General features: G+C 31.4%; 2 protein-coding genes across 2 annotated transcripts; both read right to left on the minus strand.

The window, feature by feature from the left end:
• Positions 1 to 3,528: 3,528 nt before the first annotated feature.
• LOC139498882 (ras-related protein Rab-43-like) lies at positions 3,529 to 11,342 on the minus strand. Its single transcript, XM_071287472.1, has 4 exons — positions 11,063 to 11,342; positions 5,935 to 6,118; positions 4,910 to 5,055; positions 3,529 to 3,780 (listed from the first exon to the last, which is right to left on the minus strand). Exons 2-4 carry the CDS (start codon positions 6,032 to 6,034, stop codon positions 3,673 to 3,675), a joined length of 354 nt encoding a protein of 117 aa, XP_071143573.1. The 5' UTR covers positions 6,035 to 6,118; positions 11,063 to 11,342; the 3' UTR covers positions 3,529 to 3,672.
• Positions 11,343 to 17,358: 6,016 nt separating this feature from the next.
• On the minus strand, positions 17,359 to 22,269 carry LOC139498892 (ras-related protein Rab-43-like). The gene is made up of 4 exons (XM_071287483.1): positions 22,024 to 22,269; positions 20,029 to 20,212; positions 19,269 to 19,414; positions 17,359 to 18,709 (listed from the first exon to the last, which is right to left on the minus strand). The coding sequence occupies exons 1-4, from the start codon at positions 22,195 to 22,197 to the stop codon at positions 18,602 to 18,604; spliced, it is 612 nt and encodes a 203-aa protein (XP_071143584.1). The 5' UTR covers positions 22,198 to 22,269; the 3' UTR covers positions 17,359 to 18,601.
• Positions 22,270 to 24,064: the final 1,795 nt, after the last annotated feature.

The raw sequence follows: 24,064 nt of genomic DNA on the forward strand, positions 1-24,064 counted from the left end.
CCATATTACCTGAACAATCATAGCCATAATTATGATCAAGGCACTGAACAGCAGATCCCGACCATATTACCTGAACAATCATAGCCATAATTATGATCAAGTTAGGCACTGAACAGCAGATCCCGACCATATTACCTGAACAATCATAGCCATAATTATGATCAAGGAACTGAACAGCAGATCCCGACCATATTACCTGAACAATCATAGCCATAATTATGATCAAGGCACTTAACAGCAGATCCCGACCATATTACCTGAACAATCATAGCCATAATTATGATCAAGGCATTGAAGTACTGAACAGCAGATGGTGCCTATTGTTTAAATTATATATTTTTTAAAATTATCAACCAAGGGAATTTTAGGTAAGTACATTTCTAAATTCAGTATGTTACTAAATAACACGTCACATGTTTAACTAGACATTAATTAGTAAACCAAGATCTATATAAACAAAAGTTACAGACTTTGTGGTTAATTGTGATAAATATAAATAATCGTTTAACAAGTTATCATGATAAATGTCTTAAGTTATAAAATTAAATAAAAAACAAACATAACACGTTTTGCACTTATAAAAAAAATGATTCGGTTATGAAAGGAAAGACGTATGTTAATCGCCTTATTTCATAATTCGCTTAATCTTAAGTCTTTTAAAATATAAACAAAAACTTTAGTCCAATTTATTAAAATTCATAGCTGATACACAGCAACGTTCACAATCGTTACTCTGTCTCCAGTGTTTATCAATAATCATGACATTTCCAAACAGATATGTTATTAGTGACATAGTGTGCTAGTGACTTAATACGATATATAGGAGGTCAGTAAATTCCATATGGAGTCGGAGAACAATGCTCGAATCCCCATATGGCATTTGCTCATCCCATATATATATTGTCTTAGGTCACTAGCACACTATGTTACTAATCTTTATCAAAGGTACTAGGATTATATTTTAATACACCAGACGCACGTTTTGTCTTCATAAGAATCATAAAAGAGGGACGAAAGATACCAAAGGGACAGTCAAACTCGTCATAAGTGACGCTCAGATCAAAATAGGTATAAGACCAAACAAGTACAAAGTTGGAGAGCATTAAGGACCCAAAATTCCAAATAGTTGTGCCAAATACGGCTAAGGTAATCTATGCCTGGGTTAAAACAATCCTTAGCTTTTAGAAAAGTTATAGGTCTTGTAAATTTATCTTACCGACTATCTTAACATGTGGTATTAAGACTAGTGGCCTATCAAAGTGATCAAGTATTCTATACAGTTAGTACTAAGAACCTACTTTCGTTAGTCTATGCAAAAACAAATGCAAACAATAACAACTTGTTAGCTAAAATGTGTTTTATAAATCTATTTCAATGATTTATCGTCAATTTCTTCGTCTATTGAACCCTTTATGATGTTTCCATAACACCGAGATGTTTTTATAAAGGGACGTAACACAACTACTAACTCATATTGGTATAAGACCTGCCTACTTACCCCACAAGGAACCCCATATGGACTCCACGCGGTGCCTTTTAACCAATCATATTCCTTGAAATGTATAGGAGGTAAGATAAATATTGTCATTTCCCTCTTTAAAAATTGTTGATTACCTTGATTTGTCTCTTTCTTTAATTTACGGAAATTTGAACATCGGTGAACTACCGTATGATTTTGATTATTGCAAATGAAATCTCGAATAACATTTACGGTACCAATTTTACAAAGATGCGCATTTCGACAAATAATGTCTCATCAATGATGTTCGTGGTCAAAATATGTTAAATCCAAAGCAGGTAAGAAATGTCATTGGTACCAATAAAAGGAAAAATATAATATGCACGGTACCTATTGTTTCCGTTGGACTTTGCAGGATACACCAACTCATTCTTTATATTGGAATGAGAATAAACTGTACAATCATTCAATTCACCGAAGCAAAGAAATAGTTAAAGCATTGTGTAGTTTTCTGTAAAGATCCAAGGAAACACAGGGTAATCAAAAGCTCATGTAAACGTACCCAGAACAATGATTTACGCCTTTGGATAATTGGGAAAATGTTTCCGCGCTTTTGCAACATAAACAGTATTGATTGGACTGTGATCAAATCATTTAAATTTCGAGACTCACAACATCTGAAACATGTAGAAAAAATAATAAAGCAACGCATAAGAGCAGCGTTTGGGAGCGACACCAGATATTGGTACTCGCTGAATGCATGTAAGAATTCGATTATTTTTGGACTTTTTTATGTTTATACACTAACCTACATAGTCATATGTTGGGAGTTGACCTGTTTTCCAAATCATTTAGGGAAGGATGGACATCAGCGTTAAAAATATCTGGGGAAAGAAAACCACCATCTAGTACCGGAAAACACTGTTTAGTTCAGATCAAGAAAAGTAGCCAGTTTAATGCTTATAAAGGTTGGATATTTCTTTCTATTGTTCCGTTATGACCTACTTTAAGAACACACGACCATATTTTTCAGAAAATATAAGCAGCAGACTCACCAATGAAAACTAATTTAAGACATTCAGAACCAAAGTTTATTTTTTTTAAAGAACTGAAATCGACTTAGAACAAAAGATGCACTTTTTACTTGAAAAACTGAGACCGTAAATAAACACACAAATCTAAACGTATTTGGCAATATCACGATGAATCAACGAAACTGTAACACATAACGAACAAATTAAAACCACTTAGGATGCTTTGAAAAAAGTTCATTATTCTAATGAAAAAATAAGGAAACAGACAAGGATTAAACCTTTTAAAAATAATCAAGACCGTTAACGAATCAGAATCAAAGAAATCCTTTATTCTTATGGCAGGAGACGGTTCAAGAATCAGAATTGGTGAGTAAAACAATATTTATGAGTTATAACTAATCAAAACGACATCGAGTCAGACACAGTGACATGATTTCCTGAAATAAAGTGACACAAAACTGAGGAATGAGAACTAATTAATCTTATTAATTTTTTGAGTGAGTTTTGAATAAAGTCATCATAGATATATCGGACACTTGTTCGTGTCTAGTTTCTTTAGTGATAATAATTTTTGATTTAAAACAACACAATGAATAAACATACCAGTTTTTGTTGGGATATAAAAAAAAGTTTATAGTTCATGACATCAAATGAAAATGGTGTTTATTTCAAATAGCACAGCCCTCTATTTATGAAAATGCGCGAATCCGCACAGGATACAAGATCATACAAGTTCCAAAAATGTGCCTTGTATTTCTAATATCATTTCCTATTGCGGAATAATTTCTGGATATAATTTCGTTTTAATGTTATCATAAATCATTAATGTTCATAGTTGTCTTATGTTTCACTTGGTACTGGCACTTTGGAAGTTCCTTGTTAATTTTCCAGCCTCCCCCATTTCCCTAATGTGTTACCAAACATTTCCTATTGAAATTATCTATACATTTAATCTCCATGTCTTACACCTTTACTTATGATGTTCTTTGACTTTTTGATCACAGAAGGAAATTAACAAACTAAATAAATATTGAACAGTGTAAAAGATAAAATTGTAATTTTTATAACTTGCTATAAACCTTTCAAAATACATCAAAGCCTCATACGAAGAGTTGTAAAAAAAAACGTCAAACATAAATATTTCCTCTAATTTCTATCACATTGTAAATATTTCGATTATTAATATCCACAACATCCCCACCAAGATGCAGTATTGTCTGTTAGAGGTTCTAGCCTAATTGAGTCATATCCATAGTCCATAGGTTCAGAATATGTTCTGGATAGTTCCTAAAAAAGACATAAAACATCTATAATTTCACAAATGGATGAACTAGGCGCGGGTATTTCACCAGATTCTTTCTTTAATGATGATTAAGTAGCACTCCACAGTTAGAAAATAAAATTAAAATTGAACTACCAATTATAATAAATTAACCTAACTGTTTGTGTTGTACATGTGCATATGTATGTAAAAAGTATCTTACATGGATTTAATTTTCAAAAGTTAAAAGCGTGAAATATAATTCCTTTTATGTGTATTCATGACAACATTCTGCATTTTTTTAACCATAAAATTTAAAAAAAGGGGATAGAAAATGTCACATATCTCCCCATAATTTTGATCGAACAGGAATTTCAATGCCTTTGAGTGATACCTTTTCAGAAACTGTTGACATTAATCTACCTAATGATCTAATAAAAAATGGGTGTTTTATTCTTTTTTTTTCGTAAAATTTAATCACAAAGTTGGTGCGACAAAAAGTTGGAAAAAAATATTAAAATAATTTCCGGACCAATGTTTGGTATGGATATGCAAATACGGACTGTCATACAGAAAACAGCATATATTGCACACATTACATAATCTTGATGTTAATATAAACCCAATATGAAGGCTATTTTAAACCTCAGCTGTCCAAAAATGATTTTATTGCACACTAGCTCTCATATTAGAAAAATCCACAGGGGCCAAAATGCGAAACTACACACCTAACTTAGGAGTGATACCTTAGATATTCACAACATTTGGAATATATCTACAGTATGTTTTTGATTTGTGCAACAGTTCTTTAGAAATAATGAACATTGATATTTGCTGTTTATCTATCTTGTTTAAAAAATTTAATTAAACGCGATGCAAAAATACACACAAAGATGAAGAGAAAAATAACGTGTCACATTAATGACGTATCTATATATATTGAGTTAGGAACCTATCAATCAATTTGTAGGTATTGTCAACTTCATTAAAAGAGGGACGAAAGATACCAGAGGAACAGTCAAACTCATAAATCGAAAACAAACTGACAACGTCATGGCTAAAAATGAAAAAGACAAACTGACAAACAATAGTACACATGATACACCATAGAAAACTAAAGAATAAGCAACACAAACCCTATTAATCGTTACTTGCCTTAGCCAATTTATGAAACACATCATCTACATTTTGACCATCTTTTGCGCTTGTTTCTAAAAATGACATCATATCATGTTTTCTTGCAAAGTGTTCGCCATCAGACAAACTTACTGTTCGACCTCTCAATTCATCACATTTATTACCTGAAAAGACAAAATTGAATACTTTAAAACAGTAAAAAGTTGAACTCATTGGCACTCATACCACATCTTTTTTATAAAAATAATTGTGAAGGAAATTGTAGTATGCTATGTATCCATTTTGGGTCTCTAATAACTATTCTCATTCAGAAAAGTTATTCTGCAGTAAAAGCATAAAAATTATATTACTTTTATCGATAAATAAATGCGATAAATCTTGTGACGACTTTAGTGCAGATGTGTAAAAAACATGGTGTAAAACACATAATTCCAAACATGGATCACTTATGTTGTGTCATGTGTACTATTGTTTGTCTGTTTGTCTTTTTCATTTTTATCCATGGCATTGTCAGTTTATTTTAGATTTAAGAGTTTGACTGTCCCTTTGGTATCTTTCGTCTTCTTTTAAGACGACCTTTTGACCAAATACATGTAGGTTATAAATAGGCTGTTTTCTACTCTTTGGTCAGGTTGTTGTCTCTTTGACATATTCCTCATCTACATTTTCAAATTTATTTTTGAGTAAGATTATTCGTCGTTTATTTTCAAACGACAATATCTAACAATGGGACAGTTTCGTCATTTGTGCAGTCTTTCCTGAAATAATGGTGGCCTAATTCAAATACAACGTATTAAGTAGCTGACTGACAAATGTCTTGGAATGTCAGGGATCTGTTGTTCAACTTGTGATAAAACTAATCATATCATCAATTTTAACGAGTCGTTAACACTAGCGACAAGTTGAAAAACAAACCCATGAAGAATTTCATATTTGACTATTTTCAAAACCGAGAACACAAACATTAGGCTAATCACACATGATTCCTTGTATTTGATGTTCACAAGCATGACAAGATAATAAAATCATGTCGTAGAGAATACCTAATAATATTTGTGGAATGTCTTCGCCACTTTTTATTCTGATGTCGTTTATCCATTTGACGCAACTTTGGAGAGATTCGGTGTTAGTGACGTCATACATAACTAAAGCGGCATGTGCATTTCGAAAATATCCTGCCACAAGACTTCTGAATCTTTCTTGCCCTGTAGTGTCCCAAATTTGTAGCTGTTAAGAATAAGAAAAGGCATTACAAATTAATGAAAACTATTTATAGAGTAATATCATAAGAAACGTTCAAGAATCATTAGCAGTATAGGATAAGTTCTTGCCATGTGATTATGGACTTTCCGAATTGATTTTCCTCTAAGTTCAGTATTTTTGTGATTTTAATTTTTTCTCTAGATTTCTATACGGAATGGGTTTTGCTCATAGTTGAAAGCCATTCAGTGACCGAGAGTTGTTAACATCCGCGCTGTTTTTGTTTCTTATCTAATGTTTTCTTATTGGCTATCATTCCGTATCTCTTTACTGTTATATACATGTTCAGTTTTTCAAGTGTTATATGACATGGGTACGAAACAATACAATTCATTTTAAAATCCTGAAATCGTTCTTATATGAATTCATACAGATTTCTACCTATGATTAACGGGGGCATTCTTTAACAGGCCAATAAGAGTTACGTAACATAGCAAAGGGATATCAAATTCAAAATCAGAAAAATAAACTGAGAACGCCATGACAAAAAAAAATGAAGGGACAATAACAATTCACAAAACAGAACATAACATAAAAAACGAAGACTGAAAAACACGAACCCCACCAATAAACGGGCGTGATCTCGGGTGCTCCGTAAAGGCGAACAGATCATATTTCACATATGTCACCCGCCGTATTGCTCATGTTAGTAAAAATCGGCTGATTAAGGTCATATTTTGGGAATAGAGGACTAGATTGTGAACGTGGTTATGATAATTGGTACGTGCCCGTCGTTGTCTGTGAAACATATATTCCATAACGGCCAACCATTATTTAGGGAGAGAACATCATCTATATGATGCGACTGTCATGCAAGTGAGAGGTTTAGCTAGCTATAAAACCAGGTTTAATCCCCCGTTTTCTACATGAGAAAATGCCTGTTTCAAGTCAGGAATGTGACAGTTGTTATCCGTTCGTTTGATGTGTTGGAGCATTTGATTATTCCATTTGATTGGGGACTTTCCGTTTTAAATTTTTCTCGAAGTTCAGTATTTTTGTGATTTTCTTTTTTCTATAATAATATATTTAGCAAAAAGTGAAGTTGAAAAATATTGCTAACTTCTTTTCTTTCTTCCTAAAAATCTTCCTTTTATGATTAAGGAATAAATCGACACAAGAAGAGGAGCACTGTTGGTTCAAATGGGAATTCTGATTGTTTGCTGAAAAACACGACCTGTCAATCAAGAAATTGATTATCTTGATTTTCTTTGAATCAGAGTGATATTCTACCAAGGACGACTGATCCTTTTCTAAAACATGATCCTTGTATTTACATTGACGTTTATTGTTTTGTGAAACAAAGCTGGACCAACTCTTTCAATTTATCTTTTCGTTTGAAATGGGAACACTTGTATTCTTTATAGACGATTATTTTTTCATGAATCAAACCTGGGCAAACTCTTTCAATTCATCTTTTAGTTTTAAATGGGAATACGTGTGTAAAGTGTACAAAAGTTAAATGTTGTTATACATTGTAAGAAGAAAGAGTCTGGATAGTTTATTCGCTAAAAGATCTTAGTATTTTTTCACTATCAAATCTGATTCATGCCTCCTCTAGAATGTGTAGTTTCAAAAGAACTTCGAAGCCCGGCTTTGATTGTTGATGAAACAGATTAGAAAAAGGTTTCGAGCAGCGCTTGGAAGACACAGCACTATATCATTGAGTGAAAGAACACCTATATATAGTAAGTATCCAGTTGACCATCTTCGGTTGAATTTTCAAACATAGATCAGGCCATTGCTTATCTAGAAATTCCTCCTTGGTAAGTGTCATGGGGATTTATATTGAGTTTCCAATTGTCAATAATTAACTCATATATCAAGCAGTTTATGTGATATGATTTACATACAAAAAAACGACATTGTGTGGCTTCCGGGATCAACAATAATTATAGTCTTTAAAGATTGATGAAGCATGTCTATTTATCGACCAATTGAATTTTTTCATCTAATTTTTACAACGACCTCACAGCCTTGATCAATTCGTCAAGAGTATTTAGGTCTTCTGTCTCGCATTTTACACATTACCTGGCATAATCCTCGACTGAATCCAATAATATTTTTAAGGTGTGTATCCAATTGATGGAATTAGACGATATTTCGGGCATTTGATAACACATTTTAAAGAAAAGCGTTATTGACAATGTTTTGGTTACCGGTTATAACGTCATCAACATTGAGATCCTACAACTCGTTAACAATGCTTCTATATAGATGTAAATAAAGAGTGGGCACTTTCATATTAACAGGTTAAGTTGGAGATTTCTTTCCTCGGTATAATATTGTTTATTATTGTTTTATTATTATGTTTTTGCAATTGTAATAAACTATTACGTATGCTAAAAGGGGTTTTCTAGGCATGCGTTGAATTTATATATGTGCGCTTCTTTTGCCAGTGCAATGAATCAAACTATAAGTTTACTCGTATATTAGAATGACCGCTTATAAATATAGAGAGATCAATTTTGTTACACCTTGTGATCAATTTATTTGCCAATCGTCAATGGCAGTCAGCAGAGTTTAAGAACAGCAGTTGTTCGGCCTATTTGTCAAATGTGTTTTGCTAAAATATACTTTTCACTCTTTTGGTCTTTCGGAAAATGTTGCTTGTGCTGTATATTTAGACCCCTTTACACCGAAATCTGTTACATGTACACGTATAAAAATTGCAGTTTTTATCCAACGAATCATAGGTTTGAACGTTGTTTTCAATTTGGACTTGTTTATATTTATTTCGTTTGGGCTTGTATTATATTTTTTCAAATACTGTGTCGATCCCTAACATCACTGAAGAGACATTAATTGTGGAAATTCGGATATGGTAAAAAAAATATCCCCTTATGTTTGTGGTTTTCCATCTTTGCCACAAGATTATTGTTTTCTGTTTAGTATAAAATTGATTTAAAGGTCGATTTTGTTACATCTTGTGATCAATTCATTTGGCAATCGTCAATGACAGTCAGCGGGGTTTAAGAACATCAGTTGTTCAACCTATTAGTCAAATGCGTTTTGTTAAAATATATTTTTTCACTTTTTTGGTCTTTTGGAAAATATATATTTATACATATTTAAGTAATTTATTTTAAGTTTCCTTTTAGTTATTAAATAAAACAAAACATAAGATCAAAATATATATGTCAAACAAGGCTGACACCTTTTTAAAAAGGCGTAGGGTTCATTTTGTGTATCCATGCCCTAAATTCACTTATCGTCGAATGTGAGGAATGTTCTTCTTTGTCATGTCTCTATATTATCTTGTTTGTTACACGATTGTTGTATTTTGCAAATTTTTTGTTAATAGTAATATAAATGTTATCTTTTATTAAATTTATTCCCGTCTTTTTTTTTAGGTTCATCTTAAACTTTCGACTTGTAGGACAGACACAACAACAACATATACCATGTATCCAACGTATAAAATGGTCAAAACATAATATGTCACAATATCAACAACGAAACTCTCTTATGGTGACTTGAGAAACACTGGTATCACTCAGATTACAATTCTACCTTGACAGGTAAGTTTGTATTTAGCCTATAAAATACTTACTTTAGCCTTGAGAATTGAAAGGTCAGTTTATCCCATTCATACAATAGAAGTTTACCTATAAGGGTCAGAATGGGGTTTACAGAATAGAGAACACATGTAATAGCAACAAAAAATAGTGAATAGAGAAAATGAACAACAAAATAAGGAATAGAGAATAATTTAATGCGGTGCAAAAGTATAAAGAATAACTGTGCAAAATAAAAAGGTAACTTAGATAACTAATACAATACTGATAAAATAATGATCAATGTACAGAATTGATAAATAATCTTGTAACAGAAAGACTAAATAGTAAAATCATTTTCATGAGCATTTTACAGAATGAGAGTTATTTTTAAGACTATTAAAAGAAAAATGCCCTAAAAATTTAAAGAATACAGATATTAAAAAAACCCATGCAGGTCCTCATGTCATTTACATTGTCAAAATATAGGACACATCTAATCAAACTGGTTTTAAATTAGACATCTAGTCAAACTGGTTTGGTATAACTGACTGTTTCTTGCCCTAGATGTCTATTTCACAGTGACCATATGTGTTTGTGCTAAGAGTACATTGTACTGTCATATTTATTGAATTTCTGTTGGGACATTGTTAACATGCAAAACAGTGGCTTGAGATTTCAACTGATATTAGTATAATAAATTAATATTTGGAATGTTATATCCTGGTTGATGATGTTTATAGGGACCAAGATGTTTTCTTCATTCTTGTTCACATTATGATTATTTTAACCTTCAAGGCACATTTAAAGATAAAAAAATTTCAGCTCTCATTTAAAATATTTTGCAACTAAATAGTAATCTGTCAGATTTGGTGTAAACAAAAAGCATAGTCTATTTCTATAAATTCAAGCAGATAGTTTTTTTTTTATATCTGAAAAAAAAACTACCATGTAAAAAAATATGCAATTAAAAGGCCGAAATAACCCAAAAAATTCAACATTAACAGATTTTTAACAATTAAATCAAGATGCACAAAGTTTTAAGTATTGGTCAGAATATAGGGTTCTTTTGTACTTTAACAATATCACAATAACAATAAAGTGACCTTAATTTTTTACAAGGTAAATGGCATGAAGCCAAATTTATCAACTTCTATTGTATGAATGGGATAAACTGACCTTTCAATTCTCAAGGCTAAATAAGTATTTTATAGGCTAAATACAACCTTACCTGTCAAGGTAGAATTGTAATCTGAGTGATACCGGTGTTACTCAAGTCACCATAAGCAACTAAACAGCTATGAAGGACTAATTGATGTAGGACATTTCACTTAGAATGATAATCATATTATGATAATTGAGACAGAAAAGATCTTAGATTATATATAGTAGATAATACCAAAAGTAGAAATTGTACCTTAACTATTTTGCTATCAAGTTACAACGTGTGTACAGAAAAATCTACCATAATGGTCGCCTTCAAATCTCGCTGAAAATGTCCTGTAGTGAACCGTCGTACAAAGCTGGTTTTCCCAACGTCTCTGTCCCCAACTACAATTATTTTGAACAAATAATCGTATGAATCCCCCATATTTTTAGTTTCGTTTTAAATCATGACGACTTATTAAAAGACGAACTAATCATGCAAAGTAAGCTTTAGCGGTTTTTGTTTAGATGTTAAATGTAAACAATACAATTACTTCCCATATAATGTGAACTAACCGCCGTTATTTAAATTACTTTGAAATGTCTTAAAACTATTGTAACAACTTTATTGTTTATTTCAACATATTGAAGTGTACTACCTACACTAAAGGCGATAATCACAAGTGGCAGAAAACAGCACACCCTTTATAAATAGTGCCTGAAACTCGTTTGATTAGTTAAAAATGGTGAGAATTCCCTCTCCTACAATTTTGGTTTGTCAATATATGATACTCAAGGTAAATGAATATTTTTTTTAAAATAAATAATGTCTATCTAAACATACCAAATGTATGACGCTCCAAAATTTTGTGTTGTATAAAAAAATCCTTTTCTTTTATTAATTTGTGCTATATAGTATTGTTCAAAAACCAAATCAAACGTTTTAGTTCATTTAGAATGGAAAAAAATGTTGGCAGTTTCTTTAATTCTGAAGTTGGGTTATATCGATCAACTTCCTTTGTTGAAGTTCGTATTGCTTAATCTTATGTCGTCTGTATAATGATTTGGAGACTTGTTTGGCTTCTTGTAATGACGTCTACAGAGTAAAAACTTTAGTTAAGCAAGATTGGTTCCACTATATAGTTTTTCCTTTCCCCAGCATGAATGCACTTGAATGTGAAAAAATCAAATTGCATAATTTCTGACTTTTTACTGATCACGCGTTAGGTTTTTAAATGATTTAAAAGATAGATATCAATATTCTGATATACTTGATGAAATCTTTCAGCAATGTCTATTTCTCGTCGGAGTTCTGAGTATGATGTTTTTAACCATATAAAGCTTTTTAACCCCGCCACGTTTTTTATGTATGTGCCTGTTCCAAGTCAGGGGCCTGTAATTCGATGGTTGTCGTTTGTTTATGTGTTACATATTTGTTTTTCGTTCATTTTTTCTATAAATAAGGCCATTAGTTTTCTCATTTGAATTGTTTTACATTGTCTTATCGGGAATTTTAATAGCTGACTAAGCTGTATGTGCTTTGCTCATTGTTGAAGGCCGTACGGTGACCTATAGTTGTTAATTTTTGTGTCATTTTGGTCTCTTGTGGACAGTTGTCTCATTGGCAATCATACCACATCTTTTTTTTTTATATTATAGCTTCACATCTGCTCAAGTAGTGAAGTAGCTTTTAGTAATAGTTCCATCCTTTTATTCTACTTAGAGCATATATGCATTTATTTATTGATCCATATCTGTAGAAATGGCTCATTATATTTATTTTATTAGAAATACTAGTGGGTAGTATATAATAAACAATGTCAAAGATTCTTGACATTATAACGGTACACAACAGGGATTTATAAAACATTAAAGTAGCACTAGCTGTCAAATTCATGTTAACTGATTTTAATCAAATTCTCATATTGAATTTATAACAATGTAAAACATTTATCCAAACTTTTAAAAGTCTTAAATAAACAACTAACAGGGCACGGGCATGACAATACGTAGCTTCGTTTCGTGTGCATATTAGTCTAGACGCCATCTTATTAATTATCGAGTTTACCTCTAAAGTTGTCCGATGACCATAAAAGCGATGTAAACATAAATATAGATATAAATAGATTAAGCAAACTCGTACTTTGGAATTGTTCTAGGTCTGTTTAATTTCATATTATAGATGAAAAATAAATGTTCATCGTCGTTTTTATCTGTATGAGAATGATTTTCTGTAGATCGAATCAGTCAATCAAATGATTTACCTTTGTTTCATTTTCAATGCTGACGTTCTTTTCCTTTAAATAACTTTACACATAAAATTCACGTGTTTTCCATCTCAAGCTAAGGGATTAAATTGAATTCACATGAAAACGGATTCAATGAGGTCGAATTATTCATAATCAATGCCTATTTTGACAAAATTGAACCATACTGGCTGTTAAAAGTAAATTATTATTTCTATTTGCATTTCATTAATGATTGAGGGAAAGAAAATAATATACTAGATTTTATATACATCTCGTAACTAGTGCCCCTTTAATACTTAAATAGATGAATAACAAAATGCGACAAAAAGAGATTTATATATAGTCAACTTTGCCTGAGGGAGTTAGGCTATTAGTTTCTGAGTGATTTTAAACTGTTCAACGCAACATTGACTACTGCGCCGATGATGCCTTTAGATTGTAGCAGTTCACCAGCAACAATAATATCCGCATGGTGGAAATTGGAAACAACACTTTCTACATTTGGATACTTTTTCTGAATTATTCATCAGAAACACTGAAATGTAAACTTCACATCTTATGAAGCTATATTACAAAAAGGGGTCTAGATACGATAATCCTATTTAGATCTAAGATCAACTCTGTATAAGTGTGAACGAATCTTCATTTTCATATAGCCTCTAACATTGGATTTAGGTAAAAATGTGTAAGTATCAAATACCTGACTATTGAGTGCTGGTGTTATTAGGGAGTATCAGTCCATCCGCATTGGTATCGAAACAGTTGTGGAAAACGAAGATAACAATCAATAAATGCTAATCATGCATTTCTGAATTTACTTTAATCAGGTTCGCTACAGATGTACTTTGTTGCTAGAGTAATGATTTTGTCAAAAAAAAACATGAACAGTTATAAATACTACAAGAATTGTTTTTACTAACAATTGGTTACCATTCCCTGCCTACATTGGACACAGTGGATCAGGTTTAATCCACCATTTTCTACATTTGAAAATGCCTGTACCAAGTCAGGAATATGACAATTCTTGTCCATTCGTTTTTTAAGCGTTTTGTTATTTTATTTTGCCATGTGATTATGGACTTTCCGAATAGATTTTCCTCTAAGTTCAGTATTTTTTTTTTCAATATTGGAACTCAATCCTTCTGAATGGCTTACTATTTTGATATTTTCTTTAATTCATATATCAATCGTATGTTTTAGACCTTCTGTAGGACTATTGATCAATCCTTTGTATCTATGATAATATAATTTATATATCTTTTTCATAGTTTAATCTAAAATAAAACAAATTGAAGAAGCTCTAATGTTACCGTTTTTTGATATCATAAGACGAAAAAGGAGACGCCTGATTATTTCTCTGTCTATCACAATGTTTTTATATCTAACATTGCCTGTATTGAACGTAGGTTGTAAGACAATTTATAGAATCATTCCTAAAATGTGTAGCTTTGTTATTGTCAATATAACGTAACTACAAACAAATGTCATACAAGTGAAAGGTTTAGCTAGCTATAAAATTTAAACCAAGTTTGGTCCACCTTTTCTTCGAAAAATATTTGTACCAAGTCAAGAGTATTAAAGTTGTTTTTCACTCGTTCCGCTGGATGATAACGTTTGATTTTGTCTGTGTTTATGGTCTTCCAATATTTTAATTTACATTGAAGGCTGTATTATTTATACAACTTTATTTTTATTCAAAGTTAATCCTACAATATATTTAAGAGCCTCTATGGTTTGAATATTTCATTTCAGCAGTGCACAGAAGAAACTCAAGATTCAATTCACCTGTTTTTTCCTCACAAAAGAAACAATTTGATAAATGCAAACTTACTTTTGAAGAATACTCACTTCACCTATTAAATTCAGTACCAACTGTGAAAACGAAGCAGTTTAAAGATATTTTGATACATAATTGAAACGTTACACGTCTAGAAAGCTCTTTGGACATTTATATGGTATGGTTTTCAGTTTTACAGCTCTTGGTTAATACCGCTGCTGGTGGACTAGCAGTTCCCGAGGGTATCAACAACAAACCCTTTCTTAAATTGACCTTTGGTAAACTTAATATTTGTTTTAGAAACTAGGATTTAAACTCTCTCACACAGAATTGACAATAGATGGATTTGGCTATTGTTTTAATTCATATAGCTTATCAGCTGTTTCGGTTCTTATATACCCTCAGATTTCAAATATTCGGCCTTGAGTGGTCCTGATGAAGTGAAATCAAGAAAAGCGCCTCTGGTGCAAGACATTTATAAATACAAAGTTAGCAGTATCCTTTAACTTTACTTTATGCTATACAGATATAGATTTCACAAATGCAACAAATGTTTTGCGATATTTCTTCATTCCAGACGGTTAATCTTCAATATTCAAATTAATATTGAAATAATTAGTATTATATACCGCTGTTTGAAAGTCATAAATCGGTTGAGAGAAAACAAATCTGGGTAACAAACTAAAACCGACGGATACACATCAACCATAAGCGGAAAACCACGAAATAAAAGAAACACTGAAGTGCAAACTTTCCATTTCTATGTATATATCTACTAAGTGATACGATATTCCACGGATTGCTTTTCTTCTCATGTTTTCCCGATAGAGGAATACTGCTCGCAAAAGAGCTATTGAAATAAGAGTTCCAAGTGGTGAAGATACAATTATCTCTTCGTAAGTTCTACGAAACCATCACGAGTTGGTTGACCGTTATGAAAAAATCCGTTTCACAGATGATAAAGGATATATTTCTAATGTCGTAACTATAATCTCGTCCCCTTCTTCCCGAATGTGACCTACCAAATTAATCTTATAACGGGATTTGTACTAACATTAGCAACAAAACGGTTGTTACATGTGGTGAAGTGTCTGCTTAACTTTCCGGAGCTCTTATCATCACCACCAGGCGTTTTTTTAGTTGATCGTGCTGCTGAGTCTTAAGTTATTTATGTTGAGATTTGTGTACTATTGTTTGTCTGTTTTGTCTTATTCTTTCCTACCCATGGCGATGTCAGTTTATTTCCGACTGATGATAGATAGAGGAAGTTTGAATATCCCTCTTGTATATTTCGCATCTCTTTTATAAAGTGTTTTAATTTTATTTTGAAGCTAACCATGCCATTATGTACAAAGATCGTCAAATACTTATGCTTTCATTTAGAACTTGGTTGCATTTATTAATTCAAGGAGAGAAAAGTCATCGTTTTCAACTGTTTTCGTTAAGCAACACAATCCGGACCCCTAAATTCAAACCCGGTATTTGGAAGGATATGTGTTGTCCCGTGGTTTTTTATGTTTTGTTTTGTTGCTTTATAGTTGATTGATAAACGTCCAGTAGTAAATAGGTCATGACGGTGCTGTGTTTTGTGTACTGTTGTGTGGCTCTCTTTTTTGCCATGGTTTATGTTTGTTCAACTTAATATGATTATGAATATCCCTATGGTATCTCTTGTTTTTCTTTTTACAGCAAACGTTAATTTTTCACACAATTTTACCAACAGTGTATGAATATCATATAGATTATTGGGGCTACCGTTGCACAAGTCTACCTTTTGACAGTGTGAATACCAACAGTGTAGCTATATATTAGAGAACATTTGCGTAAGTCACAATAAGTTCGTCGAGATGTGAAAGGTAGTGAACACATACTTATTGAGGATATTAATACCTGCAATATTTTAAAAACTACCGATAATCATTGTTATTTTTTCTTTCTTAATGGTTGATATAGCTTGTCGTTAGAATATCTACATATGATCTTATAAAAAAAACACAAAAATATCAGCACTCAACAGACACCATAAAGTTTTCAACGTGAACCAAAATATTTTTACATCTCAGAACTGTTTTAATTCGGGTTTTTTTTTTTTGGGGGGGGGGGTAATCGAGCATTGTGTTGTCAGCCAATAGTTAAACATTTTAAGACAATAACAATCCAAACCAAGGAATAAACAAAAACTCATAAAACCAAAAGGCATTTACATCAACAGTAAGAAATAAGAAATAAGAAACAACACGAACTCCATAACGATTTATCTTGTTCACGGAATTCTAGAAATCATCTTTAGAATTGATAAATTGGCACTTCCAAGTTACATTTATTTTCATGATTACACTGCGATCAAACTAAAAACTGTGATAAATTTCTGTAAGGAAATGCCACGTAATTTTGAGTTCTTCGTGTTTGTAAGTATTTAATATCGTTTTATGTTGATTATAATACTGATCTAGGTACGCATAATTCGGTTTCCCATGCAGGTAAACAATGGTTCTATTTAAACAGTGTTACCATTTCTTCACAACAGAAATTAACAACAAATTACATACTACTTTTTTATATAAAAATATGGTTTTAGACAAATAAAACATACAATATTACATTAATTTCCTAGTATGAATTATAAACTATATAATGTTTTTTAAACGCAATTGAAAGACTAGTATGTAGCAACAAGTGACATTTTATATACCAGTTAACAACTAACTTTTAATAAATATTTACATTATTTTTGCAACAAAAAACCTGTAAATAAAACATTGAAAGAATTGTGTAATAAACTGTATTCAATTCATTTTCAAATGTCACCTCCAGAGTACTAAAAAAAGTAATGATATAATATCTATGAACTACTAAAGTGATAATCATCATTGAAGTATATTTAGGCAGGATCCTAAATATGTTTTTTTTTTACAAGTTGAAAAGGATTTTTTGTTTTTGTTTTAATTCAGAACGTTGCATATACATTCTTGTAGCGTTTGAAGTTATGATGAGTATATTGTAATAATTTAAGATAAATAAAAAAAAAATTACAGAAATTCTTGGTGTTAAAATGTACTTAAATTTTACCTTTATGATTTCCATTTTACACAAGATTTTTGTATTGTGAGTAACAAAAATAAAATTAAATAAACTGAATAAATATTGCAAATAAGTTACAATTTTTACGATTATCATAATTGCGTTACTTTTGAAAATACACCGAAAAGGGTAATGAAATAAATGTAAACATAATAATATTCACTATTAACAACCGTTCGATCACTTTTTAAACATATTGAATGTTAATATCCACAACATCTCTACCAAGATGCAGTATTGTCTGGTATAGAGTCTAGACTCCAAGGAAAATTCACATCTGAAAGTCCCTTATCAAATGGCTAAATAAACAGCTTAAACACATCAAACGAATGGAAAATAACTATCGTTTTCCTGACTTGGTACTGGCACTTCTTATGTAGATAAAGTTATAACTACGTAAATTGACCCCAGCACGCACCCTCCCTTTCTCTCGACCCTTGTTCCTATTGTGTTACTCAACATTTTCTGTTGAAATTATCTCTACATTTTACCAGCATGTCCTACATCTTTACATATGATGTTCTTTTGCTTTTTGATTATCGGGAGGACATTAACAAACTGAATAAATATTGAAAAAAGTAAAAACTTGATACACACCTTTAAAGTATAACAATGCCTAATAAGAACAGTGGTAAAAAAGTAAAAAAACGTCAAACATAGATAATTCCTATTATTTTTAATCACTATGTAAATATTTCAATTGTTAATATCCACAACATCCCCACCAAGATGCAGTATTGTCTGGCAGGTAATCTAGCTTAATTGAGTCAAATCTATAATCCATAGGTTCGGAATATGTTCTGAATAGTTCCTAAAATAGACATAAAGCAACTAGGCTTATCAATTGGCGAACTAAGCGCGGGTATACTATCAGATTCTTACGTTTATTATAGTTAGATATTCCTTTATTAGGATATATTGCAGTATGTTCCTAATTTGTGCAGCAATTCTTTGGAATTAATTCATATTGTTGTCCAATTTGCTGTCTATCTGTTTTGTTTTAAATCAAAATAAAACAACTAGACTACATGTGCAAATAAGTAAGATTTTATTATCAGTACAGGGTCCATGTACTCATTTTCACGCTTATAACGCGATTTAAAAATACTTTTGTTTTGTATCATGTCACTTTTTGATATAACGAAAAATAACGTGTTAAGTTATTTACTCCCTTTTAACAGTTTTGTATTGCACTTAAATAAGATAAAGTACTGAAATGAGCAATTACTTCGAATTCTGCTAAAGTTTCTATAACAATGTTCTTATCTAATCATAAGATTTGGTCCTCCATGAGTATCTATGTATATTGAGTTAAGGACCTATCGGTAAATTAGTAACATATGTTGTCAACATCATTAATCGTTACTTACCTGAGCCAATTTATAAAATGCATCATCTACATTTCGGCCATCTTTTGCACTTGTTTCTAAAAAAGACATCATGTCATGTTGCCTGGCAAAGCATTCGCCCTCTGATGAACTAACTGTTCGACTACTCAATTTATCACATTTATTACCTGAAAAGATGAAGCTGTACACTTTGTAAACAGAAATTCGAGTTAAAAATTTGAACTGTGAAATATTAAAGTTCATAGTGAGTTGTAATAAGCTATGTATCCCTTTTGGGTCACTTTGAACTATTCTCATTCAGAAAAGGTATTCTGCAGTAATAGCATAAACATGAGACTACTTTTATCAATAAATGAATGCGATAAACCCTGTGACTTCAGTGCAGATGTGTAAAAAACATGCTTTAAAAATACATACATTATTTCCATACTCAAATCACTTGTATAAAGCACTCTTTTGACAAAATACATGTAGGCTAAGCTGATATATTTTTAAGTTAGACTATTCGTCATTTATTAGTATCAAACAGCAATATCTAATACTAAAATAGTTTCAGCATTTTTAGTCTCTTCAGAAAAGTAGCTTCAAATGCCTTAATCGAATATTGATGACACAATTCGAATAAAATCTAACTGACATTATATTGTAATCGTCTGAAGAATTACATATATAATACTCTTAAGTGCAAAATCATTTTCAAAATTGAGAAAACAATCAGTAGCTTAATCACACATGATTGTATTTGGTGTTCACAAAATAATATTATATAGTTAAGATATACCTAATAATATTTGTGGAATGTCTTCACCACATTTCATTTTGACTTCGTTGATCCATCTGACGCAATGTTTTAGAGATTCTGTGCTAGTGATGTCATACATAACTAACGCAGCATGTGCATCTCGATAATATCTTGTTATAATACTTCTGAATCTTTCTTGTCCTGCCGTGTCCCAAATTTGCAGCTGTTAAAAATTAAGAAAAAACATTACAAATTCATGAAAATGATTCATAACGTAATCTCATGATTCACGTTTCAGAAATCATCAGCAGTACAGGATAAGTTCTCACAATTTATATACGGTGGAAAATGTTTTCTTTGCTAAAGTCATTTCGGTGACCGAGAGTTGTAAAGTTCAGCGTTCTTCGGTCTCCATATCACCATGACTGCTTCAAAGAGTAGAGTTAGAAATGTTGATCACATTCACTGACCTACAGCATGGACAAGTTATAATACTTACACTTTCAATTTTGTCATTTTAACCATATGTTGTCGCAGTTCCCAGTTCTCAGAATCAAAAGTTCTTCCTTTTGTCTACGAAGAGGTATAACAAGATAACAATTATTTTTCCTATGGAATGTTTTAAAAGCAAAGGTTGTACAAGAACCGAAATAATTGAAGAGCTGTATGACCGAAAATATAAAAAACAAAATAGTGAAATCATTTAAGGCCAACTTCGCCTTGTCAAAATCATATCATTTGGATTGAATTATGATATCGTGCAATCTTCAGGTAAAATTTACCACTGGCATCCATCAAATCTGTAAATGTTTTGTGTAATTATCTCTTTTGTTATTTTTTTTTTTTCCTTCTTCTGAAAACAATTAATTCTTCTAAATCGTACGGGTTTTATATATAGAAAGGAAAATCGTAAAGGGTTAACGTATGTAAGGATCGTTTGGTTTCCCTTGTATGCTTATTGACTGTCATGACTGTTGTTTTTCAATCACTTCTTCAGTCTTTTGGTTTGTTTCTTTTTTTGTTCGTGAGTGTGCTGCTTTACAGTTTGAAACAGCAAATTTGTTTTTGCACATATGAAATGTTTGTGGTCTATTTGGGTTGTATCTATTTGATGTCTTCTACGAACCACATCAACCGATATGTAAATGTTAAGCTGAACGGTTTCCTATTAACAAGTTATCGCTTAATTACAGTTTACTTTTTCATCGGAATAATTGTTTCTTATTTGGTTTGTCTATTATATTTTCCCAATCTGATTATCTATTTTTGTAGACAAATTGGGTTTTTCAAGGCTTTATTGAATTTATGTGTTCTTCTGTGCGCTTTTTGCCAGTGTATTGAATAAAATTTAAAGGTTTATTCGTAATTTTCCCCGCTTGATAGGATACAAAGACATTGAACTCTAATGATCATAATAACATTGTATAGTCTATTCATACTATTTAGGTAGCATAGCTGTTATTGCTGTGTATGCAAGTAATTTATTGCCCACTGTGTAGGTGCTGTGTAGTTTCCTTTTTGAAATTAAATGAAACAAAGCACAAAATCAAAATATATTTGTACAATTAGGGTGACACCTTTTAAAAAGACAATGGTTGAAATAAAGGACGTGTAGTTAATCCATGCCCTAAATTCACATACCGTCTCATGTAAGGAACCTCATCTGTTGTTCTCCTTTGTCATGCCTTTATATTGTTTTGTTTATTACACAGTTGATGTATTTAGCAAATTTGGTGTTAATGGTACATAGTATTATTCATGGTTATTGTCTCGTTTCAATTTGTTTAAATATTGTTCGGCATTTACCTTGGTTTATCGTAAATTTTCACTATACTAGTGTGATAGTGAAAACAACTACACATACCGTGTACTCAATTATCAAATTTCCAAAATATAATATGACACCCTATACCACACAATATCAACGACTAAACCTTCTTTAGCATCCAAACAGCTACTAAGTACTGACCTACGTGACGGTGGGAATTTCAAATCATAATCATACCACATTTTATCTAGATTTAGATTTTGTACCTTCACTATTTTACCATCAAGTTGTAACGTTTGTAAAGTAAAATCTACACCAATGGTCTGCTTGCAATCTCTATGAAAATGTCCAGTTGTGAACCGTCTAACAAAGCTGGTTTTCCCTACGTCTCCGTCTCCAACTAGAATTATTTTGAACAAATAATCGTATGAATCCCCCATTTTTTTTAGTTTCGTTTCAAATCATGACGACTTTTTAAAAGACAGACTAACCGTGCAAAGTATAATAAGCTGTTTAAAATTGTTGATTGTTGTTAAAGACCGGGGCTAGGGTATAAAAGGGAGACAATTTTTGAAAAAATGGATATATTCAAATTTAAGGCAGGGTTTAGGTCTAAGGAACATTTTTTAATATTTCTTATTCATTAATTACTTTTTTGGCAAAAAAAAATGTGCAGAGGTGGGAACATAAAAAAGAAATATTTAGAGCCAAACAGATTGAAAAAATTCTTATTAATAATTAAAATATTTTAAAATGAAATTCTGAGGTGCAATATTTTTCAAATTCAAATCTTGTGATTGACAGATGAGGAGGAGATACCCATGGCAACAGCTTGTTTATATTTACACAGGAAGTAGTGTGAAACCATGTGAATACATTCATGTCTAGATTATATATTGCATGCACTAATGTACTGATAATCCACTTACCTATCAACATGGGAATAAGTATTATTATCCTAGACAGTGTATCAAGAAATCCATAGAATGTGTATTTTACACCACAAGAATTATATAAAATCAGTATAAGTTTCAATTTCACAGATGAACCATGTGTTCACTTTTTCAGTATTTTCAAGAATAAGATGTTTGATGAGGTCTGGATTTAAAACAAAACTAGGTAACTTGAGGAATATTAATTTTAAAAATTTTCACTTAGCAATTTTTATTCCCATAGGTGGCCCATGTATGGGATGTTATCAGGATTTGGGTGCCAGTTTCGCACAAGTTTCAATACACAATTTGGCATTATATCTCGTTTATGCCAGATAAAATTTTTGAATTTTGGATCACGTGCCAAGGCTTGTAATTTTCTTTCCTGATATCTATCATCTCTCCAAACATCTCTATGGTACAGCATTGTCCAAAAATATTTATATTTTTCCTTTCTTAAACTGTTATTTCTCCTGTGTCTTTGCTGACCCTCTGTCTCCCACCACATTTGTATGTTGCTTTCATCAGTTATACATGGTTTACATAAACAGAAAGGACATTCATCTCTATCTTCATTTTGCTGGATAACAAATCTGTTTACTTCTGTGTCCTCATTCGCATTGTCATCATTTTCAAGTATTTCATCAGTTTGGGTTGATTCATTCACACAAGTTGCTTGCTCATCATTCAATTCATTCACATCCCAGTTATAATATCCAAACAAACTAAGAATTGTTTCTTTCTGTTCTTCATTTACAAAAAGTGATTATTTTGTGCTCTCATTTGACATATTTGCAGAGATGACTACACTTCTATGTAGAAACTTGTGTAAAACAACTTTCCCTCCAAAATTTTTTTCTAAGATTTATGGACAGTATCATGTTCTATCACATGGCATTGGGGAATTTCTAAGACCTTCTATTTGTTATATTTATTTTGTGTGTAGAACAGCTGATATTCCCCACACATAATAAAAATCAGACTTTTATCTGTAACTTTTACATGAAGAAATTAATCAACCAAATTAAAAGACAAATAATAGGTTCTGTCATGCTGAGATTCCTGGCTAGTTTTATGTAGCATTTTACTTAGGGGTCAGTACAGGATAAATTAATTAATTCTGTTCTTTTATTTTTTTTCTTGAAATAATTCATATATTCTTAATATTACAATTATAATTCATATTCTTCTTTTTATCTGAAGAAAAGAGGAAAACTATTAAAAAAAATTATTTCAATAAGCAAATTAGGTCATTTTTATATGAGATTACAGAACTCCTGATGATACAGGCTCACTCATCATGCAGGTATCAAGTTCTCCTCTTAGACTTAGATTCATTTTGTGCAATTTGTTTATACCTAAATGATGGAAAAAG

The sequence above is a fragment of the Mytilus edulis genome, chromosome 1 (assembly GCF_963676685.1).
Source record: "Mytilus edulis chromosome 1, xbMytEdul2.2, whole genome shotgun sequence".
In the NCBI taxonomy this organism is placed as follows: domain Eukaryota; kingdom Metazoa; phylum Mollusca; class Bivalvia; order Mytilida; family Mytilidae; genus Mytilus; species Mytilus edulis.

Coding starts and splice junctions, on each gene's coding strand:
- LOC139498882 (XM_071287472.1), bottom strand. CDS start 6,034: ATGTATGACGTCACTAACACCGAATCTCTCCAAAGTTGCGTCAAATGG. Junction 5,056..5,934: donor CATTCCACAAATATTATTAG/GTATTCTCTACG, acceptor TTGTCTTTTCAG/GTAATAAATGTGATGAATTG. Junction 3,781..4,909: donor TGTTTCATAAATTGGCTAAG/GCAAGTAACGAT, acceptor TGTCTTTTTTAG/GAACTATCCAGAACATATTC.
- LOC139498892 (XM_071287483.1), bottom strand. CDS start 22,197: ATGGGGGATTCATACGATTATTTGTTCAAAATAATTCTAGTTGGAGAC. Junction 20,213..22,023: donor TTGATGGTAAAATAGTGAAG/GTACAAAATCTA, acceptor AATTTTTAACAG/CTGCAAATTTGGGACACGGC. Junction 18,710..19,268: donor CATTTTATAAATTGGCTCAG/GTAAGTAACGAT, acceptor TGTCTATTTTAG/GAACTATTCAGAACATATTC.